At 53.9% G+C, this 22,324-nt stretch overlaps 5 protein-coding genes across 7 annotated transcripts; 1 reads left to right on the top strand and 4 right to left on the bottom strand.

The window, feature by feature from the left end:
- Positions 1-1,150: 1,150 nt before the first annotated feature.
- Positions 1,151-21,358, top strand: UBXN10 (UBX domain protein 10). Of its 2 annotated transcripts, none has more exons than XM_018924690.3 (2): positions 1,151-1,338; positions 19,542-21,358. In XM_018924690.3, exon 2 carries the CDS (start codon positions 19,547-19,549, stop codon positions 20,414-20,416), a length of 870 nt encoding a protein of 289 aa, XP_018780235.1. In that variant the 5' UTR covers positions 1,151-1,338; positions 19,542-19,546; the 3' UTR covers positions 20,417-21,358. The 2 variants fall into 2 exon arrangements, with proteins under 2 accessions (XP_018780235.1, XP_030086853.1); XM_030230993.2 differs by lacking the exon at positions 1,151-1,338 and adding an exon at positions 16,282-16,348.
- LOC103824356 (basic phospholipase A2 caudoxin) lies at positions 1,681-3,323 on the bottom strand. Its single transcript, XM_030230995.2, has 4 exons — positions 3,191-3,323; positions 2,899-3,046; positions 2,560-2,666; positions 1,681-2,013 (listed from the first exon to the last, which is right to left on the bottom strand). Exons 1-4 carry the CDS (start codon positions 3,216-3,218, stop codon positions 1,871-1,873), a joined length of 426 nt encoding a protein of 141 aa, XP_030086855.1. The 5' UTR covers positions 3,219-3,323; the 3' UTR covers positions 1,681-1,870.
- On the bottom strand, positions 5,565-7,817 carry LOC115484461 (uncharacterized). 2 transcript variants are annotated; one of them, XM_030230997.2, is made up of 5 exons: positions 7,468-7,817; positions 7,006-7,062; positions 6,718-6,844; positions 6,133-6,239; positions 5,565-6,022 (listed from the first exon to the last, which is right to left on the bottom strand). In XM_030230997.2, exons 3-5 carry the CDS (start codon positions 6,757-6,759, stop codon positions 5,713-5,715), a joined length of 459 nt encoding a protein of 152 aa, XP_030086857.2. In that variant the 5' UTR covers positions 6,760-6,844; positions 7,006-7,062; positions 7,468-7,817; the 3' UTR covers positions 5,565-5,712. The 2 variants fall into 2 exon arrangements, with proteins under 2 accessions (XP_030086857.2, XP_050838581.1); XM_050982624.1 differs by lacking the exons at positions 6,718-6,844; positions 7,006-7,062; positions 7,468-7,817 and having other exon boundaries at positions 6,133-6,711.
- LOC103824355 (phospholipase A2-like) lies at positions 7,855-10,716 on the bottom strand. Its single transcript, XM_050982626.1, has 3 exons — positions 8,683-10,716; positions 8,268-8,412; positions 7,855-8,159 (listed from the first exon to the last, which is right to left on the bottom strand). The coding sequence occupies exons 1-3, from the start codon at positions 8,765-8,767 to the stop codon at positions 8,045-8,047; spliced, it is 345 nt and encodes a 114-aa protein (XP_050838583.1). The 5' UTR covers positions 8,768-10,716; the 3' UTR covers positions 7,855-8,044.
- Positions 10,843-13,013, bottom strand: LOC103824340 (phospholipase A2, membrane associated-like). The gene is made up of 5 exons (XM_009099596.4): positions 12,952-13,013; positions 12,607-12,655; positions 11,811-11,955; positions 11,500-11,606; positions 10,843-11,244 (listed from the first exon to the last, which is right to left on the bottom strand). The coding sequence occupies exons 2-5, from the start codon at positions 12,641-12,643 to the stop codon at positions 11,099-11,101; spliced, it is 435 nt and encodes a 144-aa protein (XP_009097844.1). The 5' UTR covers positions 12,644-12,655; positions 12,952-13,013; the 3' UTR covers positions 10,843-11,098.
- Positions 21,359-22,324: the final 966 nt, after the last annotated feature.

Here is a 22,324-nt window from a genome sequence, read left to right as displayed (position 1 = left end):
TGTCTTGCCAGGGTAGCTTTGTGCCTGCTCAGGCATTCCATATGCAAAGATGTTAAAACTGATTTTGTCTGTTTCACGTTTTTCCCGTTGGAATTTCCACCTTTCCAATGTATATTTTTTTTCCCTAGGGAATCTTTGAGCAACATTCTTCACAGAACTCAGTTTATGCAGTGAATTTGCTTTGAAAACTGATGGTGGGTTTTCCTGGGAGGAGGAAGGGAGGCAAGAAAGCAGAGCAGAGCAACGCCATGATTCATACATCGTGTGTGTTTACTCCTTGGTGGAGCTGGATGCTCCGTAATCCACGGGCCAGGGATGGACAATAAGCCCTGGATATTCCCCTGGGCTTTGAGGAGGATGACTGTTTGTTCTTAGCAGCTGGCTGACAAATAGGAGGGTGTTTTGGCTGTTGCTGCAGCAGGGTCACTGTGAGCCTCTCAAGGGTGAGTATGCAGCAGGAGGATGTAGGAAGCCATTTTCCCTGCCTCCTATCTCCCTCCATCATCTTCCCTGGACTTATTTTCCCAAATCCTGCCCCTGCAGGTCAGGAATTCAGTTGAACTGGAAGTTTTAAGCATTTAGGCAGGTTCTGGCTGACCTCCATAAGCATGTCTGTGTATGGGAAGGGTTTTCTGCCTGTGCTGTTCTGTGTCTCCTGTTCCTTGTTCCTACTTAGGAGCTGCCTTCTGGTTTATCTCGCAGCTTTGCCACATCACCCATTGTCTCCATGTCTGCAGAGCTTTGGGAGCTGCAGAAAGGGAGAGAAATTGGGCATGAAGAATGATCCATAATCCAGTGTGGGATAAAAGAAGATGGTTTGTGCTGGTGTTGAGCCGTGGGGTGGTTCCTTGGAGCTTTCTGAGTGCAAGCACCAGCCTTAGAAGGCAGCATTGGCTCTGTCTCAGCTTCTAGAATCCTTATTGCCTGTAGAAAATGAGAAGAAGTGAGTGGTTTGGAGTTATAAAGATACCTCATTTACTGTAGGAGCTTGAGGCAGAGGTGCTGTTGCTTGTAGGGAAACACTCAACCAAGTCAGGCAGGAGCTCTCAGCACTGATGTGGAAATCAAATAAATTACTCTTAAAACTCCTTTATTTTAGGCAGATCACATCTCCAGAGGCAGCATTACAGCTGGAGACATGATCTGCCTAAAATAAGGAGTACAGCCAGCCCTGGCTTGTTAGAGGTAATTAGGTAATTAGGGCTGATATGGGATCATGTGCTGCTGTGGTGTGGGACAAGGTGGCTGCATGGAGCTGCAGCTTGAGGAGACATCTGTCTGCAAGAAAGAGTCAGCCAAGCCTCTGAGACCCCCCTGCTGGGCTCCCCTGTGCCTTCAGTGAGTATTAACTGCTTCAACAGGCATTAGAAGTGGAATGGGGCTGGATTGTGGATTGAGGCTGAACTCCTGGAGAGAAGGTGGGCTTGGAGCCTGCTTTGAGGTTGGGGTGCAGCAGCTACTTGCTGTTTCTGTGGGCTTTTTCTTTGGAGCTCTTAAGATTTACTGGTTGGCTGCTAGAATGTCACTTCTGGTCATTTTTAAAGAAAACATGTATGCAGGAAGGAACATTTCTTCAAAAAATCAGCCTTTAAGCTCCATGCTGTTACCTACCCCTTCCACCACTGATTCCCAAAAAACAACACTGGCCACAATTTTGAAGCAAATCTTTATTTGCAGGGTTTAGCTCATTTATATGAGTTACTGAACAATGGGAGGCAGGTTTTCCCAGTGCTAAGGCTCTGGGGAAAGGTGCTGGACACTTTTTCAGTGCCACAGGGCTGTGCCGTGTCCTGCCTGGCCATAGGGAAGGCAGAACCCCCCAGTTCTGGTGGTTCCTGCCAGGTTTGTAGCAGGAGCATGGCAGGAGTGCTCAACAGGAGGGTGTCCTGCCCTTGCACTTGGAGTTGGGGTAGTTGCTGTAGGATTTGCGGTAGGAGCTGGCTGCCCTCTGGAAGCACTCCACCGCCCTCTTGTCGCACGCACACGCCCGCTTTTGGCACGAGTTCCCGTTTCCTGGAAGAAAATTGGGGGGGGGGGGGGGGGTGGAGGCAGGTGAAGGGTGTGAGGGTCAGGGGGTGTTTTTTGACTGTCCCCACAGCGTGCACAGCCCCTCTGTTGAGTTTGGGGTGTCTCAGGTGGTCTCGTGTCTGGGGTGTAGAGCTACCTGGCCCTGGAGGGAATATTCACTTTCTCTCTGATGTGTCTGCGGGTGTTTGCCTGGATCTCTGGGATGTGCTTTGCTGTGCTCTGTGGAACAATGAGTTCACTCTGGGGAAGTTGGGGCAGCTGTGCCAGGTCCCCATCCAGGATGGGAGGGTCCTCTCAAACCCTTGGTGTTTGGCCTCTTGGGAAGGACAAGGCCCCTCCTCAGGGAAGTCTCCAAGCTCTAAACATCACCATAATCCAGCAGATACTTATTTGCCTTATTCCTGGCACTTTTCCTGTATTTCCACCCACTTCACTTTGTGTGATTTCCAGGCCAGGATGATCTAAGTCAGGCTCCCCGAGTGTGGGTGGCTGTGCCTCCCGGCTCAGAGCTCTGCCCCACCCCGCTCTCACCACAGGTTATTTGGTTTCCTCGGAAGACGTATTTGTAGGTGGTCGTTTTGGGGCTGCAGCCGGAGGCGACCAATTTCTTGTAGCAGCAGTCGTGGGCGTGGCAGCACCTGGGGGCATGAGAGCCGAGGTCAGGGGACAGTTGGGACAGTAAGGTAAAACATCAACCACGTGCATCTTTCCTGTCGGCTGCTGCTGCTGAACCACTTCTACAGAGGCTTTAAGGACAAGCAACACTTTTCTTATTGCTATTTCCACCCTCAGGAGCAGGAACGAGATTGCAATGCTGTAGCCAGGGAGGTGAGGAGGGCTGGGGGCTCTCCCTTCCCCCTGTCCCAGTACCTGTCAGTGGCGTCCAGGGGCTGTTTGGAGCCGCCCCAGCCGCAGTAGCAGCCGTAGCCGTTGTAAGCCAGCGCCGATTTCCCGGTCTTCTGCTTAATCATCGCTGCAAACTGGGCCAAGTTGCAGCTGGCAAGGGCCAGTCCTAGGACTGCAGAAGGGGGGTTAAGAGCACCAGGAAAAGCAACCTCCCATCCCACCTTTCCACAGCAAAAATGGGCATCTCACCATCCCCATCTGGCTGTGAGCAGGGCCTGGGAGCTTTCCTGGGGTGGGAGCTGGTGGGGGTACTCACGGAAGAGGAGCAGCGAGAGGAGCTTCATTCTGGCAGTGGCAGCTCTGGGGTTTGGTGAGCCCAAGGTGCTGCTGGTCACACCTTTTATGGCTGTGCACGCTCAGCAGGGCCCCTCCTCTGGGGAGCCCAAAGTGGGCAAATATTGACAATCCTCACCATACTGATCCCGCTGCTGTGCAGGTGTCCTGGCATTGCTGGAGGCTGTGGGATGCCTTATATGGTGGAGGTCTTGCCAGGAGGTTTTGGATGTGTGGAGTAGCATGGGGCTGAGTCTGTGCATGGCTCTGGGTGTCTCAGCATTCCCAGTGCTTCCTTAAATAAAAGGAGAGAACTTGAGGGAGAACAGGAACCACTTGGTATGAGGTGTCCTTGCCCATGGCAGGGGGTGGAATGAGATTGTCTGAGGAGTCTGTGATTCCATGATCCACTTTCTTCCTGGGTGACAGGTTTTTTTATGCCTTGGCTAGAAAACACTGCTCTGTGCCTTACTATTTCCATCCTGACTTAGCTGGGCAGGGAGAAAATGCAGCCAGTGCAAAGTTTCCTCCCCTTCCAACTTACCAGAGTGGCTGAGATGCAGCATTGGGAGTGAAGGAAGATCCCATGGTCTCCAGAATGGCTGTGGCTGAGCAAAGGCCATGTTTGGTGGTTTTCTTGATAGTGAGGCTTTCTCAGTGCCCAGGTCCCCCCTGTGTGTGGGGATGCTCCATCCCTTCTCCCCAGTGTGCTGGGCCCTGTGTTTTGCTCTCAAATACCTCATGGCATGAGGTGTGTGGTTCACCTTTATTTAGAAGCAAAGTCAGGCAAGTGGCAGGGAAGAAAAAATGCAAGTGATGTACGATGGAAGGTGGGGGAAAAGAGGCTGCTTGTGTTGTTTGCTCAGGGAAGACTCTCTGATTAAATTGGTGGTACTGGGCAATCAGCAGATATCTTCTGGCAGAGATTGCAGTTTGCTCTGTGGTGCTTTTTGGGGAACCCCAGCATGGGCAGGCACTGAGGCAGGGGAGGAAATCCCCCGAAGGGCTGGTAGGGAAACTGAGGCAAGGAACAAGGATGCAACTTATGTGGGAATCAGAGATGCTGAGAGAAGGGAACTCAGCTCAGCAAAATCTCTTCCCCCCTCTGGCATGGGCCCTTTGCCTCATCAGCTCTCTGGGCTAATTTAAATAGTCCCCTGGGAGGGTGTTGAGTTAATTGGCTAACCAGGATTTGCCATAATTCAGGATTTTCCAAGTCCACAACCAGTTTTATCACAGGGAATAAGAGATATTCTTGTCCATCAAACTGGCTGAGCTCCACTGAAAGCCTCTCCACCCCAGCCCCTCTACCTGTGGCAGGTTTGCAGGTTCCCTTCTCCAAATGGGAAATAAGCCTTCCCCCAAGCCAAATGCCTCCTGGGAAGCTGTGGATTTGTTTCATGGTATGAAAACCACAACTCTTGCAGCCCAGTTTATTGCAATGCTCTGATGGGGTGCAGCATCTGAGCCAAACCATCAGCATTTGGAGGATTTGTATGAATGGGTTTGTACAGCTGGATGTCCAAGCAGGAAAATTCATGGATGGTTAAAATTCACCCAGAATTTACAAAGGGAGAGTGTGATTCAGTTTGTCCCAGCCTGCAATCTGTCTGGGATATCCATGCCCTCGGTGAGGATTTGATCCTTGATTTATGCCCTGCAATTATCATCTGCTGGGCAAAGGGCTCCTTCCTCCTCTCCCCCGGGGGCAGCTGGCAGCAGCAGCGCTGATTTCAGGGCTATTTCCTGGTGCCATTGATTGCAGATGTGGGGCAGTCCAGGGTGGGAATTCCAGCTGGGCATCAGCCCCTGAGGAAACAGTGTTCTCTTGCTGTCTGTGCCTTTATTTCATTGCTGAGCCCCCCTAAGGTGGTTTGGAGCCTGGAGACCAAGGCACAAAACCTGGGGATGCTGAAGTGGGGGGAAGCAGTGGCTGCCTGAGCTGCCTTTTCCTAAGGAATGTGCTCAGGGTTGTTGCAGAATTGGGCCAAAACATTCTTTTCTGGTGAGGACTCTGTTTTGCTCAGCACAGGGTGTGAGGCAAGATCCCGGCCATGGTGTCAGCAGAGATTTAGGGGATCACAGAGTATCTCGAGCTGGAAGGGACCCACAAGGACCATGGAAGTCCAAGCCCAGCCCTCCCACGCCATCGTGCCTGCCCTGAGCCCTTCCACCAGCCTCATTCTCTGTCTCCCAGAAAAACTGGACATTTTCAGAGCCTGAAGGTTTAGAGCTGAGTTGGGACAATTCAGGGGTGAGTTCTGTCACCTCTCAAGTGTCATTTTTGCTGGGTACTTGGAAAACTGTCTGAGAAATAAGGGGTGGTTGCTGGGCTCAGCTGAGTCACTGCACGCTGGTGCTTTGGGCTCTCTGGTTTTATTTTGGAGCAACAGGAGGGAATTTGCTGTGAAGCAGGAAGCGGAGGGAGCGGACAGGCTGCCAAGGGGGACGCTTCCCATCCCGCCCCTCACCGGGACGAGGGGTAGGTGTCCTCTCCTCCCTCGTTTAGCTGTGCTGGACATCAGGGAGCGCCGCTCCCCCTCCTCGCATGCCGTGACGCGACTTGACCGGAGGGTTCTTGTCCTCGCCTCGAAGCCAAAAGGCCCCGAGGAGGAGACTCGCCAGGGCTGGGAAGTGCTGCCGGCGCCGATCAGCCCGGAGATGGTTTCGCAGAAGGAGTTTTTGCTTCAGCAGTGCCCGGCTCGTCCCCGGCACCAGGCGCGGCGGCGGAGCTGAGCCCGGCCGACCCGAGCCCGGCACAGCCGCGCCGCCCTCTCGCACCTGCAGGCGCCTCGCTGGCAGCGCGTCCCCGAACCTGCGGGCACCGAGAGCGCGCCTGAGCTCCCCCGGGCAGCCCGGGAAAGGGCGCCGCGGAAGAGGGGATGCTGCGGGAAGGGGCAGCCCGAGCCCCGGGCGAGCACTCACTGCAGGAGGGGATCCCTGCCCGGGCCGTAGAGAGGGGCTGGACCGGTCCCACGCGGCACCGCCGCGCTGCCAGCTTGGCATAGCAGCAGGCTCGGAGCAGGCAGCACCTGTGGGAGGAGGAGAGCCTGGGCTCGTCGGGAATGTGGCACCGGTTCCTGCGGCCACAGCTGACACAGGCTCTGCCAGCCGGGCGGGAGAGCCGCCAGCTCTGCTTCCTCCTGCTCTGGATCGCTCAGGAGCGTCTCTATCCTGCCCGTTCCCACGCCAAGCCTCTGCCTCCCCGTGCAAGCCCTGCCCCGCATCCTGGCTTCAGGAACGTCCCCCTCCACTGGTGCCATCCCATGGACCAGGCGGCTGTCGCTGGCACCACCCTGCCGACTCGGGATGCAGTTAGGGGTGAACACTGCGTCACTTTCCCCGCTTCCCGAAAACCTGACTCCTTCCTGCTGCTGCCTAGCACCCGGTCTGCATTTTGCAAAGCTTCAGCGGGGGCTGCTGGGGTGGTGCAGAGCCCCGGGGTTACCCCGAGGCCAGCGTTAGCCCTCTGGGACCAGCGTTAGCCCTCTGGGGCAGCGTTGCCTGTACCGATCCACCGAAGCCCTGGAGGTGCCCCATCCCCTGTAGCATCCATGGGCAGTCAGGTTTCCTACGGTGCTTCCCTCGAGTCCCGGTGTGAATGGGCGTGGGTGCTTCCCGTGCGCTGTGAACACACCTAGAGTGACCGTAAAATGTGGGGTTTTTTGTAAGTCACGTGCAGAACTGAGGCCTGGGGAACTGGGGAGGGAAGGAGGCTTTGCTAGGAGTCCCCCTGAGGAGTGCACAGGAGTTTGGGGGTGAGCCTGGCTCCCGTCTGTGGGTCGGGGATGCACTTACTGCAGGCAAACAGCATAGTCAGCACCAACAGGACCTTCATCTTCCTCTCACCTGGGCCTGGGAGGAGAAACAGGGGACAGGCTCAGCCAGGCAGCGTGGTCAGTTTGATAGGAGCAGCCGTGAGAAGCTTCCTCTGAAATCGGATCTACCCAAAATCTGGAGAGAGGAAAGCAGCTGTGCCTCCTCGCATCAGCGTTGCTGCCTCTTGGCCGAGAGCAAATGGTTTCACCAGCTGAGCATCCCCCACCTCCTGTCCCACCCCTGCAGCCCCTCTCAGCTCCCGTCCCGCCGCCTTTGGCACGCAGCGCAGCTCTCCCCGCGCACTGCAGCCTCGCGCTGCTTCCATTTGGAAGCGATTACACTTTTCCTACAGGCACGGGCCGCTCCCGCTGCCTCCTCCCAACATCGCCCCGTATTTTTCTTTCCACAGCAGCGGAGTGAGGGGAGCGGGGGGCTGCTCACCAGGGATCTTGCTCGCTGTCAGTCTGTTCTCCCGGGGAGAGCCTGCCTTCCCTGTGCAGCCCGCGAGCTCCAACTGGAAGCTCCAAAAGGACTCGTCTGTCCCAAACCCAGGAGTGCTACGCCCCTTCCCCCCCCGGCCAGCCCCCTCTCCGGCGGGCTGCAGCCTCGAGTGACGCAGGGGCCGAGCCCGAGTTCTTGGAAAGTTTTGGGAAGATGTTGATTATTTACGGGGATTTCTCTCCCTGCCCAGCAGCAGCTCTCAGAGGACCGGGGACGTTGAACATGAGCATTGTTTATTTCCGCATTGGTTTAATTTACAGCGGCTCTGGTGTGGTCAGCACAGGCAGGGATGAAGGGCGATCCCGGCGCCGCATCCTAGCTCTCATCACCGGCACAGCTTGTTGGGGTAGAACTGGAAGCGTTTCTTGTAGCTCCTGACGTTTCTCCTCAGGCACAGTGCCAGGCTGCGGTCGCACTCACAGGACAAGAAGGTGCACCGGGAGCCCTGACCTGCGGAATGAGGGGAGCCCAGGGTCAGCCCCGGCTTTGGGGGGCTGACACCCCCTTTTCCAGGGCCCTACTCACTGCAGGAGAGCCTGCCGTAGTGCCAGTTGTAGCAGTAGGGGCGTGTCTTGGCATCGCAGTGGTACCTCAGGAGGTTTTCGTAGCAAGTATCATGCAGCTGGCAGCATCTGCACAGGAGATTGAAGCTATAGGACATGGAGTTTTCTCCCCATCACACCACAAATTTAAAAATATTCAAGAACGTGTCTTGCAGGGGTTTTAAAGTCGATTCTCACCTGTCTGTGGCATCCTTGGGCTGTCCCCTGCCCCCCAGCCCGCAGTAGCAGCCGTAGAAGCCGTAATACAGAAGAGCATTTTTCCCTGTCGCCTCTGAGATCATCTGGTGCAGCTGCAAGAGGCTCCCGTGGGCTGGGGACAAGCCTGGAGGGGGGAAATCAGGGAGACCATGCTGATTCCCTTCCCCCCCCAACAGCAGCTCCATCCCTTCAGCCCCCAAACTGGCACCAGGGTGGCAATGTCTTACAAATTATAACACAACAGAGAGGAAATGTGTTCCCAGCTTGGCATGGGAGAGTTGTTGCATGGCTGGGAGAGCTGGTGATGGAGAGAGGTGGAGAAATCACCAACCTGGTCCTAATTTCAATAGATGTAACTGCACAGAGAGCCTTGGGACTGAGAGAGGACACTTACCCCACACAAACAGCATGGAGAGGCTGAGGAGAGAGTTCATCCTGCTGACAGCTCTGGGAGAGGAAAGCAAACCATTCTCTGTCATACCAACCCCCTTCTTTCTTTCCTCATCATCCAGGAGCAGAGGTTCTCCCTCTCTCTGGCGACTAGGAATGATGACAGGGGTAAAGATGCCCCCTTGTTTCAGCACAAAGCATCAGGGATGGGAAATGATGGGAATCAGATGGGAGAGAGGTGGGAAAAAGCATTATCAGGAGAAAGGGACAAAAATTGGAGGGATGCTCAGCCCTCGAGGGCTACACCCACTGCTCTTCTTCTGGGCTGGCATCTCAGGCAGCATCTCCTTCAATCCTGCTTCCCAGCATGGTACTTGCTCCCCACTTGCACCACAGCTTCTGGTGAAAGGAGGAGAAGAAGGAAAGCAATCCTCCATCCCCACTTACCTTGGGAAAGCCCTGCTGTCCTGCAGTGCCCTGCAGCCCATTGTGCTTGCTTTATATAGCTTGCTCCCATCTGCCTGAGTCTCCTTTGACCCAAATCTTGCTGACTGGGCTTCCCTGCAAAGGAGAAGGTGCCATCCTTCCCCTTCTGAGGAATGCCAGAAATCCCCTGAGGCCCCAGCTCTGTGCCCCATGGAGGAGGTGGGTGCTGGGTGAGATGAGGTGGAAAAGCAGCGTCACTTCCAGCCTGAGGAGGAAGCAAACACACTCTGCCTCAGTCAGAGATGCCTCCTCCTCTGCCCTTACCAGCACCAAGGAGCCACATCAAGGGGGAAAAGAGCAGCTCTGGTTCAGGCTGGGCATAGACACAGCAAGTTCGGGGCTTTCAAGGAGGTGTAAGGTGGCTTAAGGAGAGTTATCACTTCTTTGGGCAACACTGAAAGCGTCTCTAAATATGCAGTTCCTAGAGTCATGAGGTTGGGCAGACACTGGATGATTATCCCCGCACTCACCATGAGAAAACAGAGAAGCAAAATGAATGTTCTGAGGTGAGAAAGTTCCACTTCCCTTTCTTTCTCTCCTTGTGGTTTTTCCACCCCCTCATTACACCCTCCTGCAGAAACCCTTCAGTCATCAACTGTCCTCCTAAATTAGCACTTGCTTAATGTAAGTGGTCAAGGCTTTGAAATCTTCCTTCCTCTGTGGATAATTATTCTTTACCCTTATTTCCAAGAGTTATCAAATCCCAGACTGATTTGGTTTGGGAAGGACATTAAGGAAGGAAGGTGATTTGTCAGTGTCTTTTGTGCTGGGAAAATAGTTTTTTCTTGTCCTCCACTGGCAAAGTTTTCAGCCAAGCCCTGATTCCGGCTCCGCTTTGTCTCTGGTGTCACGAGTGATGCTCTCTGGCTGGCATGTGCCTTGTGCTTATCTGAATTGCTCACAACCCATTAATGCTCCTCTATCTAATTACTGCCTCATTAATCGTTTGTAGTCAGTTTATGTACTCACGCTGTTTTCCTGCTTTTAGTGTGTTTGGATAACAAAACGTGTTTCTATGAAATGCTTTATATGGAGTTGTTTATAGCAGGAAATAGATATAAAAGAGCAGTTGTGTCATTCCTAGTAAAATCCTCATGTGCCACAAGCCAAACATCCCAGAAGATACTGGGGATACTCCCATGAGCTTCTCCCTGTGCTGAGCTGTGGTTCAGGCTGTCATGAGTCTGGACAAGAAGAGCAGAAAAATGACCTGCATCTTAAAAATCCCTGTGAGGTGAAGGCTCTTATTGTATTCCTGGGACTGTTCTCGTAGCGTTCCTCACAAAGCTGTTTGGATGTGCCCTCTGAGTAGGAATCAGAAATTGGTAGAATCCCAGATTGGTTTGGGCGGGAAGAGACCTCAAAGCCCATCCAGTGCCCTCCCTGCCATGGCAGGGACACCTCCCACTGTCCCAGGCTGCTCCAAGCCCCATCCAGCCTGGTCCTGAACACTGCCAGGGATCCAGGGGCAGCCACAGCTGCTCTGGGCACTCTGTTGACCAAACTTCTAGCTCCACATTTGGATAGATGCGTGAATTACAGCCCTGTTGGGACCATGGAAGTTTTGGGGTGTCAGGTACATGGTGTGGCTGAGGGATGCAGAAGTGCTCTCAGACTCAGCAGCCACCATTGCTGTGCCTCAATCTCAGCAGCCCTTACAGAAAAACACCATGGAGAACCAGCTTGCATCCCTTTTATTGTATCTGTTATCTTTGCTGGGAAATGAAATCAAGAGAGGAGGAAGGGACAAAAAAAAGAAAGCTGGTGTGTCTTCCCAGGAACTAGCGGGTCTCCATCCATGGTGTGTGTGCCGTTCTCACCCCGAGCTGCACCTCACAGGGAGCCATGGGGCTCTGCTTTACTGAGCCCCCAGCCCAAGCTTTTCTTGCTGGGGAAAAGCAAAACCTGGAACTCTGTGTGCAGATTCGCCCTCCTCAGCACTGGAGCTTGCTGCCTTGGCATTTGAGCTTGAAGTAGAAGCGGTAGGAATTGTTGTAGGAGTGCAGGGAGCTGGCGAAGCACGAGGCCACCGCGGTGTCGCACAGGCAGGTCTCTCTCTCGCACCAGCTCTGCTCGTTACCTGCGGGGGGAAGCACGGAGCCCTGCGCTGCCTGTCCCCCCGGGGGAAGGGGGAAGAGCAGCGTGTCCCCGTACTCGGCCTCCCCAGCCTGCCCCCACACCCTCAATGCCCATCTAATCATTGCAGCCGGGCAGGAACGGGGCTGGATTCAGCCGGCGATGCTCCCGTGTGTGCCGTGCCCCGGGGATGGGGTTGGGGTTGGGTTGGGGTTGGGGATGGGGCAGTGCTGCTGCCCACTGCCCGGTCAGTACTCACTGCAGGTGACGTTCCCGTCGCTGGAGGTGAAGCTGTACGGGGTGATCAGTGGGCTGCACCTGCCCTCCCTCAGCCTCCTGTAGCAGCAGTCGTGGGCTTGGCAGCACCTGAGGGGACACCAGGTCAAAGCGCGGCCCCCAAACCCTCCCTCGGCACACCTGGAGCCTCAAATTGAAGGCGGCCAGCAAGAGGAGGTGGCAAGGCAACGGCGGGACCTGGCTGGGGAGCGGCGCAAACCCCCCCAGCGCTGGGAGGCAGCCAGCGAGCGCCTTTTCGGGAGCTGGAGGCGGTGGGGCCGCTCTGGTACTCACCGGTCCGTGGCATCCACGGGGCTCCCGGAGCCGCCGATGCCGCAGAAGCAGCCGTACCAGCTGTAGGACAGCAGGGCGCTCCTGCCCGTGGCCGCCCGGATCATCCGCTCCAGCTCCAGCACGCTGCTGCCGGCCAGGAGCAGCCCTGCGGGCACAGCAAGGGCTGGGGCCGGGCAGGGAGCCGGCGGGCATGCCCTGCGCCTTGCACCAGGCACGGGCATCACACGGGTCTGCCATTGCCCAAACGTGTGCTTTCAGGATTGGAATAATGAGAAGCTTTATCCCCTCCTCCAGAATTACAGAATCATGGAATGGTTTGGGCTGGGAGGAACCTCAAAGCACATCTGGCTTTGTTCCACCTCATGCCGCGGGCAGGGACACCTTCCACTATCCCAAGCTGCTCCATGCCCTGTCCAACCTGTCCTTGGACACTTCTAGGATTGGGGCAGCCACAGCCTCCTCTCAGGGAGAATGGCTTTTTCAGTCTGGCTTTTACAGCCTCTGGATTTAGTCTGGCACAAGATATTTTGCCCTCTGGACTGGCTCTGCCATGCTGCAAACTGCAATCCCCCATCACCAGGATCAGCCACGAGCTTGGCACAGGCAGGAAAGGTGACAACAGGCTCCAGGGCCTTCCAAAAGAAATACAGACATCAGCATCCCAAAGACTCCCCTTCACCAACCCTCCAGCACTGCAGCAGCACTAGAGACAAACTGCCAGATTTAAACAAAAACCTGAATTGTGCACAAAGACTCAGGGTTTGTAGGTGGATTCTGGCCTGGCCAGGGCACTTACCACAAGCCAGAAGCACGGCAAGGAAGAGATCCCTCATCCTGGGGCTGCCCTAGAGAGGGAACAACAAGGATTGGTGATGATCCAGGGCAGGACAGGAGCTTCTCCAGTGCCCAGAGGAGCTGGGTGCACCCGGGAAGTGCCTCAGGTGGCATTGCTGTCACCGTGGGTGCACAGCCCTGGAAGGCATCCCCAGGTGAATCCTGACTGCTCTGTATCCCAGTTTGGGATGTGGGGCTTGGCAGGGCTTGTTCTGCCTGGGGCTGCTGGAGCAGCTCAGGACCTGCAGCCTTCCCCCCACGCCCAGAGCTGCCTGATGAGCACCAGGGCAGTGAAATCCCCTCTTACCCTGCCTGGACCTGCAGTGCAGCACTGCCAGCTCAGCAGGGTGGGTTTATATCCCTGCAAGGCCCACCCCCTCCTCTGTCTGTGCTGGTGGTGTCAGTTGTCTTAAGCCAGGCTTGCCTGGAACTACGAGCTGATTCCCATCCTTCTCTTCCCCAAAAAACATGAGTTTTCCCACTGCAGTGAGCACCAATTCTTCCTCCATCATCTTGCTCATCACTGGGCACGAGTCCATCTCTATCCCTGCATGAGGCCAGCCAAGGCCTTGGCCATGGCCATGGTTTTGAAATCCATGGTATTTGGTGGCTGGAGAAGTGGGACAAAAGCGATTTACACTCAGGATGGCACCTCAGAGGCCATTGAATCATTGTTCCAGGTATAGAGGCAGCACTTTGGACTCAGCATTTCCTCAGCTTTGCCAACTCACCCCCTGAAGCCTCAAAGATGCTTTCTCTTGGCTCCTTCCTTGCAGCTGCCCCCCCAAATCCACAGCTGCATCCAAATCCAGCTGTGCTAAATTGCAAGGGAGAACAGCAAACACCAGGATTGCAATTCCTGGGTTTTTTTGAGGGCAGAACAGGTTCTGCCCTCAGGTTTTTGAGGCAAGGGGTCTGTGAAATTATACCACCAGCAGGAAAGGCTGGAAAGGCCATGAAAACCTGACTTGGAATGCTTTGGGAATACAGTTTATTTAATTACCATAGCCCAAACATGATACAGAGACAAGGGGGAGACAGAAAAGCAGAGAAGATAAGGAACAAAAGCTGCTGTTTTCCCTTGAAACTGTGGGGCCAAGAGCAAACACAAACACAAATGCAGGTATCAGGCAGTATGCAGGGCCCCACCTTCAGGGATTAACCATGCTCCTGGGGAAGGGAATTCGGGGTTGGGAATTGTGAAGAAATTACCTCCAGACTGGTCTGGAGTCAAGAAGAGAAACCTTTGTTGAAATTCCTGAGAGCCACCAAAGCTGACACTGGAAGGGATGTCACCTCTCAGCTGCCCTCCAGGGTGGCAGAGCTGTCTCTCCCAGGGTTTTCTTTCCCTCTAACCCTTTACTTCCTGCTGCAAGTGGAATAAAACCCCATCCAAGCCTGTTAAGGATGGGGACTGGCATCCCACCTGTCTCCCCATTTGCCATCTGCACAAGAAACCTCTCCAAAATACCCCAACCCCTGCTTTCCCCAGGGACTTAAAACCAGGGCATCTCTAATAATAAATTTATCAATCCCTTTCCCCCCTCCTCCACAAAATACTTCCAAAATTGCAGAAGGTTTTCCCTGCTGTGGTAGTTGCTGTCTGCTCCTCATGCTTTGGCATTGTAGGCGCTTGGATTTGGGGGGGGGGGGGAAATCTGAGGTTTTGCTGTGTAGTTTTGATAAGTCTGTGTGGAAAGCATTGACCAGAGACATAAATGGAGACCAGAGAGCTGGGATCATGTGGAGTTAGGATCCACACGTGGTTTTAACCGAATCCCCTCATTTTAAGCCCTCCTTCTCTGTGGAGGACCCATCAGGGGAGTGCCCACATGAAGCTAAACCCTGTCTTTAACTAACCCACAAACTCAAGGGCTTGAAAACCACCTGTGAAAGCTATTATCCCATTGGAAATGTGGAACTTTTCAGCCTTCCTATGGAGCAAGGAGAGCCAGGTATCACCCCCCCATCTGTTTGCTTATTGGCCTTATTGAAGTGTAAATACCCCATGTGCTTTGATCTGCAGCATTGCTAAACATCCTGGGCTGAGGTGAGCTGATAGGAAACTATTTCCCTACTTAATTTATTTCTTTTTAGTGCACAGGTTTGCCTTGATCCTCCCACCCTGCAGGGTGGAGACCCCAAGGTTATGGTGGAAATTTATTGCTCGTTTCTTGCTGCCTTCAATGGGCATCTGTTAGTGGGAGCAGCAGCTGCTTGAGTAGGAAAGGGTTTAGAAAAGGATTCGTGGGGGGAGGTGGAAAAGGTTGCTGTTTATGTGGGGTGTTCCCAGAAGGAAAACTGACTCAGGGGTCATTTGTAGCTGGGGGGGATCAGGAGGGCTCCCCCTCCCTCCCAGCTGGAGCTTTCCCAGCACAAATAAACTCCCCCAAAAGAGTTGGTTTAGGTCCCATTGTGATCTTGGGTGTAAAGTGTAATTTTAAAAAGGTGTTTCCTCAGAATTCATGATTTTTATTTGTCTGGTTTGATTCAGTGGTCACTGAATCACAGGAAGGTTAAACCCAGTCTTGTGTTCCCATCCTGCTGCCTTTGCTCAGGACAGGCTGTAGTGCTTGGGTTTTAAACTGTTAGGGCTAAACCCCAAAGATTTGGGTGTTTCAGCAGGGTGACACAGCTGTGGTTTTGCTTTGGGTGAGTTGGAGGAATGGGAATTCCTGCGGGAGGGCTGGGACACCCCAGTACCAGGGTCACCTCTGGCTGGAGTTTGTGAGAGGCCCCCGAGGCACCTCCTGCTTCCCCCACTCCTTCATGTCCGGCAAGACAAAGCCTCCAGAACCTTCCCAAAGTCACAGGGCTGCTCCTGTGCCATGCCAGGCCTGGGGCCATGTCACAGCCCTGTGCAGAGCCTAGCAGGTCACGGTTGTCCCTGAGCTTGGGGACATCCCCTGGGACCCCCCGGGACATCACAGCCCTGGTTCCATCCACCTGGGATAGCCTAGTTGCCCCATCCCTGTATCCACACCAGGACATCCCAGCTATTCCCAGCCCCGGGTCCACCCTGGAACATCCCAGCTGCCCCATCCCTGGGTCTGTCCCTGGATCCACCCTGGGACATCCCAACTGTCCCATTCCTGCCTGTTCCCATCTCCATTCCCATCCATCCCTGTACCCTTTCCCATTCCCATCGCCGTTCCCATCCATCCTGGCTCCCATTGCCGTTCCCATTCCTCATTTCTGTTCCCTTCCCCATTCCCCGTTCCCATTCCCGTTCCCATTCTCCATTTCCATCCCCATTCCCATTCCCCGCTCCCATTTCTGTTCCTGTTCCCTGTTCCCATTCCTCATCCCCATTCCTGTTCCCATCCCCATGTCCCACTCCCATTCCTCATTCCCATCCCCGTTCCTGTTCCCATTCCCATTCCCCATTCCCCCTTCCCCCTCCCCATTCACATTCCGCATTCCCTGTCCCCGTTCCCATTCCTTGTCCCCGTTCCCTGTCCCTGTTCCCGTTCCCCGTTCCCATTCCCATTCCCTGTCCCCATCCCCATTCCCGTTCCCCATTCCCTGTCCCCATTCCCATTCCCTGTCCCCATGCCCATTCCCGTCCCCATTCCCGTTCCCATTCCCATTCCCACGGGCGGGGCTGGGGTTGGCTCGCGCCGGGGGCGGGGCCGGGGCCGGGCGCGCGCCCGGAAGTGCCGCTGTCTCCGCGGTAACGGCGCCGTGCGGCGGGCGCGGGGCAGGTGAGGGACGGCGTGGCCGTGCGGGACCGGCACCGGCACCGGGGGAGGGAGCGGGGGCTGCTTCTGGGGCTGTGCAGCCGCGCTAGAGGGCCGGGCTCTGCCGGCGGGGCTGCGCTCCTGCAGCGGGCCCTGCCATGGGCTCAGCCCAGCCCGGCTGTGGGCCCGGTCGGGCTGTGGCACCGAGGGCTCTGCCTGGGGCTGGGCCAGCCCTCACCAGGACAAAGGCAGTGGGCAGTGACTGATGTTCCACCTGAACATGAGGGAGGCCTTCTTTAAACACCGGGAATACATTGCCCAGAGAGGCTGTGGAGTGTCCCTGCCAGAGACATCCCAGACCCGTCCTCACTCAGCTCTGTGGCCTGGGCTGGCCCTGCTGGTGCAGGGAGGTGGCACCGCATGAGCTGCCATTGTCCCTTCCAGCCTGGTCCAGCTGGGATCCCGTGCTGTGGCTCAGGGGGTGGAGTGCCCAGCCTCCCAGGCCCTGGGGCACCGTTTGGGGGGCACCTGTGGGCACAGCCCTCCCTGGCTGTGGTTCCCCATGCCAGTCCTCAGCAGACCCCGTTTTTCAGCCTGTCTCCCCTGACATGCGCCGTGCTGGGGCAGTACAGGCACTCGCGGAGGGCCCCACCAGGGCTTCTGCCAAGTTGGTTGGTTGGGGGTTCATTCTTGGCAGTGGCAGCGTCGCTGGGATATTTCTGAGAGCTCCCTGGCCCTGGGGAGTTCTGCCTCAGAGCGTTGTTGCCTTGGAGTTTATTTGTTGGCGGCAGTAAGGGGGAGGTACAGCCCCTGTCCCTCCCACAGGCTCCTGGGAAACTGGGATGAGTCACCTGGGCCAGTGTCCCTGTCCCCTTCCGCTGGAGGCTCCTGAGGGACCGGTCTGTCAGCTGGGGTTGGGCAGGTTGTGCTGGGACTCTGCCTTGACCATGCTGAGCTGGCGGAGAAATTAAATGTTTAACAAACACATCACTAGCAAAGTGCCACAGGGGCTGTTCTCTCTGTTTCGTTTAGAATAGAATCCCAGAAGGGTTTGGGTTGGAAGAGAACTTAAAGAACATCTTGTTCCACCCCTGCCATGGGCAGGGACACCTTCCACTGTCCCAGGCTGCTCCCAGCCCTGTCCAGCCTGGCCTTGGACACTTCCAGGGATCCAGGGGCAGCCAGAGCTTCTCTGGACATCCTGTGCCAGGGCCTGCCCACCCTCACAGGGAAGAATTTCACCCCAAGATCCCATGTAACCCTGCCCCCTGTCAGTGGGAAGCCATTCCCCCTTGTCCAGGCCCTTTCCCACAGTCTCTCTCCATCTTTCCCATCAGCTCCCTTCAGGTACTGAAAGGCCACAATGAGGTCACCTGGAGCCTCCTCTCTCCAGGCTGAACAATCTCAATTCTCTCAGCCTTTCCTCCCAGCAGAGCTGCTCCATCCCTCTGATCTTCCTGGTGCCTCCTTTGGACTCTCTCCAGCAGCTCCAGGTCCCTCCTGTTCTGGGGACCCCTGAGCTGGAGGCAGCTCTGCATGTCGTTCTTCTCCCCAAGTTGCTCCTCATCTCTCCTGCACTCAGGTGTGCCTGGGATTGCCTCAGCCAGGTGTGAGGTTTAGCCCTTGGCTTTGCTGAACTCCTGAGTTTGCACTGAGCAATGCACTGCTGGGGGACAAACAGCAGCTGAATGTGAGTGTGTAATTTCTGGAGAACGCCAAGCAATCCAAGGTGACCTTTTTCCCCCCCTTGGCAAATGCTGCCACAAAACCCACAGGAACAGAAGAGGAGGTTCCCTGTGGCACTTCTCCAAAACGTTGTTGTGAGGTTGTGACCCAGTGGCTTTGTTGGCTGTCCTGGCATAGCTGAGAGCTCCAGGCACAGCTTCCTCTGGGAAACACACAGCAGAACGTGGCTTCCTCCTCAGTGGAGGTTGTATCACAGAATCGTGGAATATCCTGAGCTGGAAGGGACCCACAAGGGTCATCCAGTCCAGCTCCTGGCCCTGCACAGACACCCCAACAATCCCACCTGTGCATCCCTCAGAGCCTTGTCCAAATGCTGCTCTGGCAGCCTCAGGGCTGTGCCCATTCCCTGGGGAGCCTGGGCAGTGCCCAGCACCCTCTGGGGGAAGAACCTTTCCTGATATCCAGCCTAAACCCCCCTGAGAGAGCTCCAGCCGTTCCCTCAGGTAAATCATTCTCTGTTAAGCAGAGAATTTTGGACAATTTTGGACCAAGCTTTTGGTTGCTAGAGAGTCAGAACAGGTTTCTGTGTATTGAATCAGGGTTTTTCAATATCAATGGTTTTGAGATGCCTTTAAAATATGAAGTGAAGTCAGTCTTATCCCAAAATCTACAACAGGAACTGAATCTGCCACTGCAGGAGCAGTGAAAAGGCCAGAGTTGTGCTCTGAGCTTCACTCATCTCCCATTTGCACTGTTTCCAGCTTCAGAAGAAAGAAATTTTTCTTTCCATCAAAAACTTACATTCAGTGGCAAAGGGCACAACTCCCCAAAGCTCTGGGTCAACTTTACACAATTTCTGCTAAAGCCAGTTCCTACAAAGAACACATCTCCCACCCTCTGAGACTCATCCCTTACTGCACTGCAGGGTTGCAGTGATACCCAGTTGTGATGATGTTCGCAGGGGTCCCAGGATGAGGGAAGAGAAGAGAATCTTGACTCCATGTTTCAGAAGGCTTGATTTATTATTTTATGATAAAGATTGTGTTAAAAACTTTTCTATACTAAAAGAAAAGAAGAAAGGATTTAATCAGAAGGCTGGCTAAGAATAGAAAAGGAATGAATAACAAAGGTTTGTCTCTGAGTGAGACTGTCTGGACAGATGGACTGCGATTGGCCATTAATTAGAAACAAGCACATGAGACCAAATCACAGATCCACTTGTTGCATTACACAGCAGCAGAAATTAATTGTCTACATTTGTTCCTGAGGCCTCTCAGCTTCTCAGGAGAAAAAATCCTAAGGATTTTTCATAAAACATGTCGGTGACACCCAGTGATCCCCATGTGATACTCAGTGATACCCAGTGATGCCCATGTGATACTCAGTGATACCCAGTGATGCCCATGTGATACCCAGTGATACCCAGTGATGCCCAGATTTATTCTGACAAAGAGCACAGCATGGGAGCCTCAGGGAGAGTGAAGGTCCCTGGCCAGTTCCTGTAACTTTTCCCTCTGATCCCGGCCCACAGGTGCGATGGCCACAGCGGCTTTCCAGGACTCAGCACCAGCTCAGCTTCGCTTCCCTCTGGCCACAGCCGCTCTGCTGTGGGCCAGCACCATCACCATGCACGTCTCCAGGCCCAAATCTGCCAAGGGACAGAGGCCAAGCTTGAGCCACTGTCAGGGCACGGAAGCCTGTCCATGCCATGTGCCATGTTCCCCGCTGGCAGCCTCTCCTCGGGAATTAGTGAAGAGCCGGAAAGCACCGCTCACAAAAGCGGCGTTCCCACCTGTCCAGGTGTCTCCTGGGAAAATCCCAAAGCTCCTGCAGCAAATGCCTTTGAAGACCTCCTCCTCCTCCCTGAACAAGTACCGGGTGCTCCCCTCCATCAGCCAGAAGGGCACTGGGAGCAGCGCCGTGGAAGCCTTGGCTGAACGGACCAACCAGCTGGAAGTGAGCGAGGGGCAGGAGGCTGCTCCAAAAGCTATCAAGCCTTTTTCTGGAGGACAGGGATCTGCCAGCACACTGTCAGGAAGTGGCATTCCCACTGAAGAGAGCTCACACGTGCGCTGTGCCCCTGAGCAGTGGGGAGGGCAGGTGAGGCAGGAGAGCCCCTGGGTGCTCCCTGCAAGCCTGGAAGAGCCGCAAGTGCTGCTCGCTGTCCGGTCTCCCTCTGGGCAGAGGTTTGAGCACCACTTCAAGCCCTCTGACAGCCTCCAGACCGTCCTTGCTGTGGCAGGACAGAAACTGTTGGCCAACTACCAACACTGCAGCGTTGAAACCATGGAAGTGCCCCGAAGGAGCTTCTCTGACCTTACAAAGTCCCTTCAGGAGTGCAGGATCCTCCCCAAGTCCGTGCTGTGCATCCGACAGGATGAGCAGCACGATGCAGCAGATCTTTAGGCAGAGAGACTGTGGTCCTTTTGCTCAGTGAGGTGCATTGCTTCTTCCAGAAACCTGAGAGTCTGATACTTCCTGCACCTACTTCTTAATCTTCTCCAGGAAGCAGAGTTACAGCTATGTAATAGTACTTGAAATAGTATTTCAGAAAATAGTATTTCAGATGCATAAACCTGATTCATACAGAACAGCCTGTGTCACCTGTGCCATCACAAATTTCTGCCTCAGCACCACCAACCTTCAGCCTTTCTGGTTTGTTGAAGTTCCTGATGTTCTTTAAAAACTCAGATTTCCAAGACCTCTCTCCTTGTCCTTTTCTACGTTTTGGGAAAGTACCACTTCTCTGAATACAGAAGCACCATTTGGGAAGGTAGAAACAGAACTGGTTTAGCTTCAGGACCACCTTCAGTAGCTTATTACTATCCTAAATGTCTTCTCAAGAGAGTGAAAAGGAGATCAAACCCCAAACCCATCTGAAAATAACAGTAATAACACATGAATGAGTTATTGTGAAGTATTAAATTGCAAGACATCATAAAATAGCTGTGAGGACTCAGGTCTTTCTGGGTAACCTCAGTCCAGCTCTTAAATGTGACTAAATCATCTTTTTAAGAACAAATAATTATTATTTTGGCTATCTTGGGGAGCAACAGGATTTTCTCCTTAGTTTTCCTTCTCTTATTTGGCTCATGTGATCCATAGGTAAGAAGAGGTGGATAGTTAAGAAGGGATGATACAGATATTTCCATTTAACCCCTTTACACTGAAGTGAGTTATTCCAAGAAGCAAGTGCTGCTTTGGGAATTTTTATATAAGATATTAATGGGATTTGACTGGGAATTGGCTCAAGGAGTAAGCCATCTTTACTAAAGCATCATTAAAAGGCTGGTTGGGTGACTCGGCAGGTTCAGGCAAACACGATGTGCTTGTGCTAAAAAAGAGAAATATCTTCTAGTTTCTAATGGAATTTCAAAGGCAGTAATTTTTAATCTCCTTTAGCAATGGACCACTTGCCACACAGATTCGTGAGTTTAAAATGTTAAATTTATTTTGAAGCTCAGTGTAAGTGCCAAACTAACTCAGCACAGGAGCACAAACAACAGGAGCAGAAAGCTGATTGCTGGTGCTGGCTATGAGTGTGGTACCTGATGCTAAATCAAGTGTTCAGAGTCCAGCAGCTTTGTAAAACCAGTATCTGATGGAACAGTGGTCCCTGCTGCTGTTGGTGATGGGAATCACTCAGCAGCAGTCCCAGATATCAAAACATATGGATGCCTTCAACAGAACCACAAAGTATTTCACTTGGCTTCAGGAAAAGGGACCATTTTCCAGGTTTCCTTCAGAGTTAGGTAGTTAATTCCCTATTTCTGCATGTTGTGGGTACTGTTACTCCTATATTTCAGAGTATTTCCATCCTGAGTTAAATAAAACCTTTTAGGCTGAAATTTGAACTTTAAATTATTTACATGAGCTGAGGTTTATCCATCACACCTGCTCTTCAGAAACCTTCAATTTCATGGCAAGTACCTCAGGGGCTGCCTGAATCAGCCTTTGGATGGTCAGCTGCCCTCCACACCACCTTCCTGAAGTTTGCATCTGCATCCTGTGCTCAACACAAGCTTGAAGCAAAGGAGGAAGCACTCTTCATCAGTGACAAGCTGTGACCAGAGCTGGGGGAGCTGGGGACCACCAGGCAGCTGTGAGAGCACAGGGGCTCTGAGCAAGAACAGAACAATCAGACAATTCAGAGTAACTTGGCTCACAGTGGATTTCTCATGCTGCAGGATGTTCCTCCTGATAAAGTAGGATGAGTCTGATTCTAATCACCTCACCAAGGCTGCAGAATCTCCAAAGATGGGCAAAAAGTATCAAGTCTTGATCTGGGCAAGCACAGCACAGGGAAAACACCTC

This window comes from Serinus canaria, chromosome 21 (assembly GCF_022539315.1).
Source record: "Serinus canaria isolate serCan28SL12 chromosome 21, serCan2020, whole genome shotgun sequence".
Taxonomy (NCBI): domain Eukaryota; kingdom Metazoa; phylum Chordata; class Aves; order Passeriformes; family Fringillidae; genus Serinus; species Serinus canaria.
The sequence above is the reverse complement of the archived record's forward strand: the minus strand, read 5'-3'. Positions and strand labels throughout refer to the sequence as shown.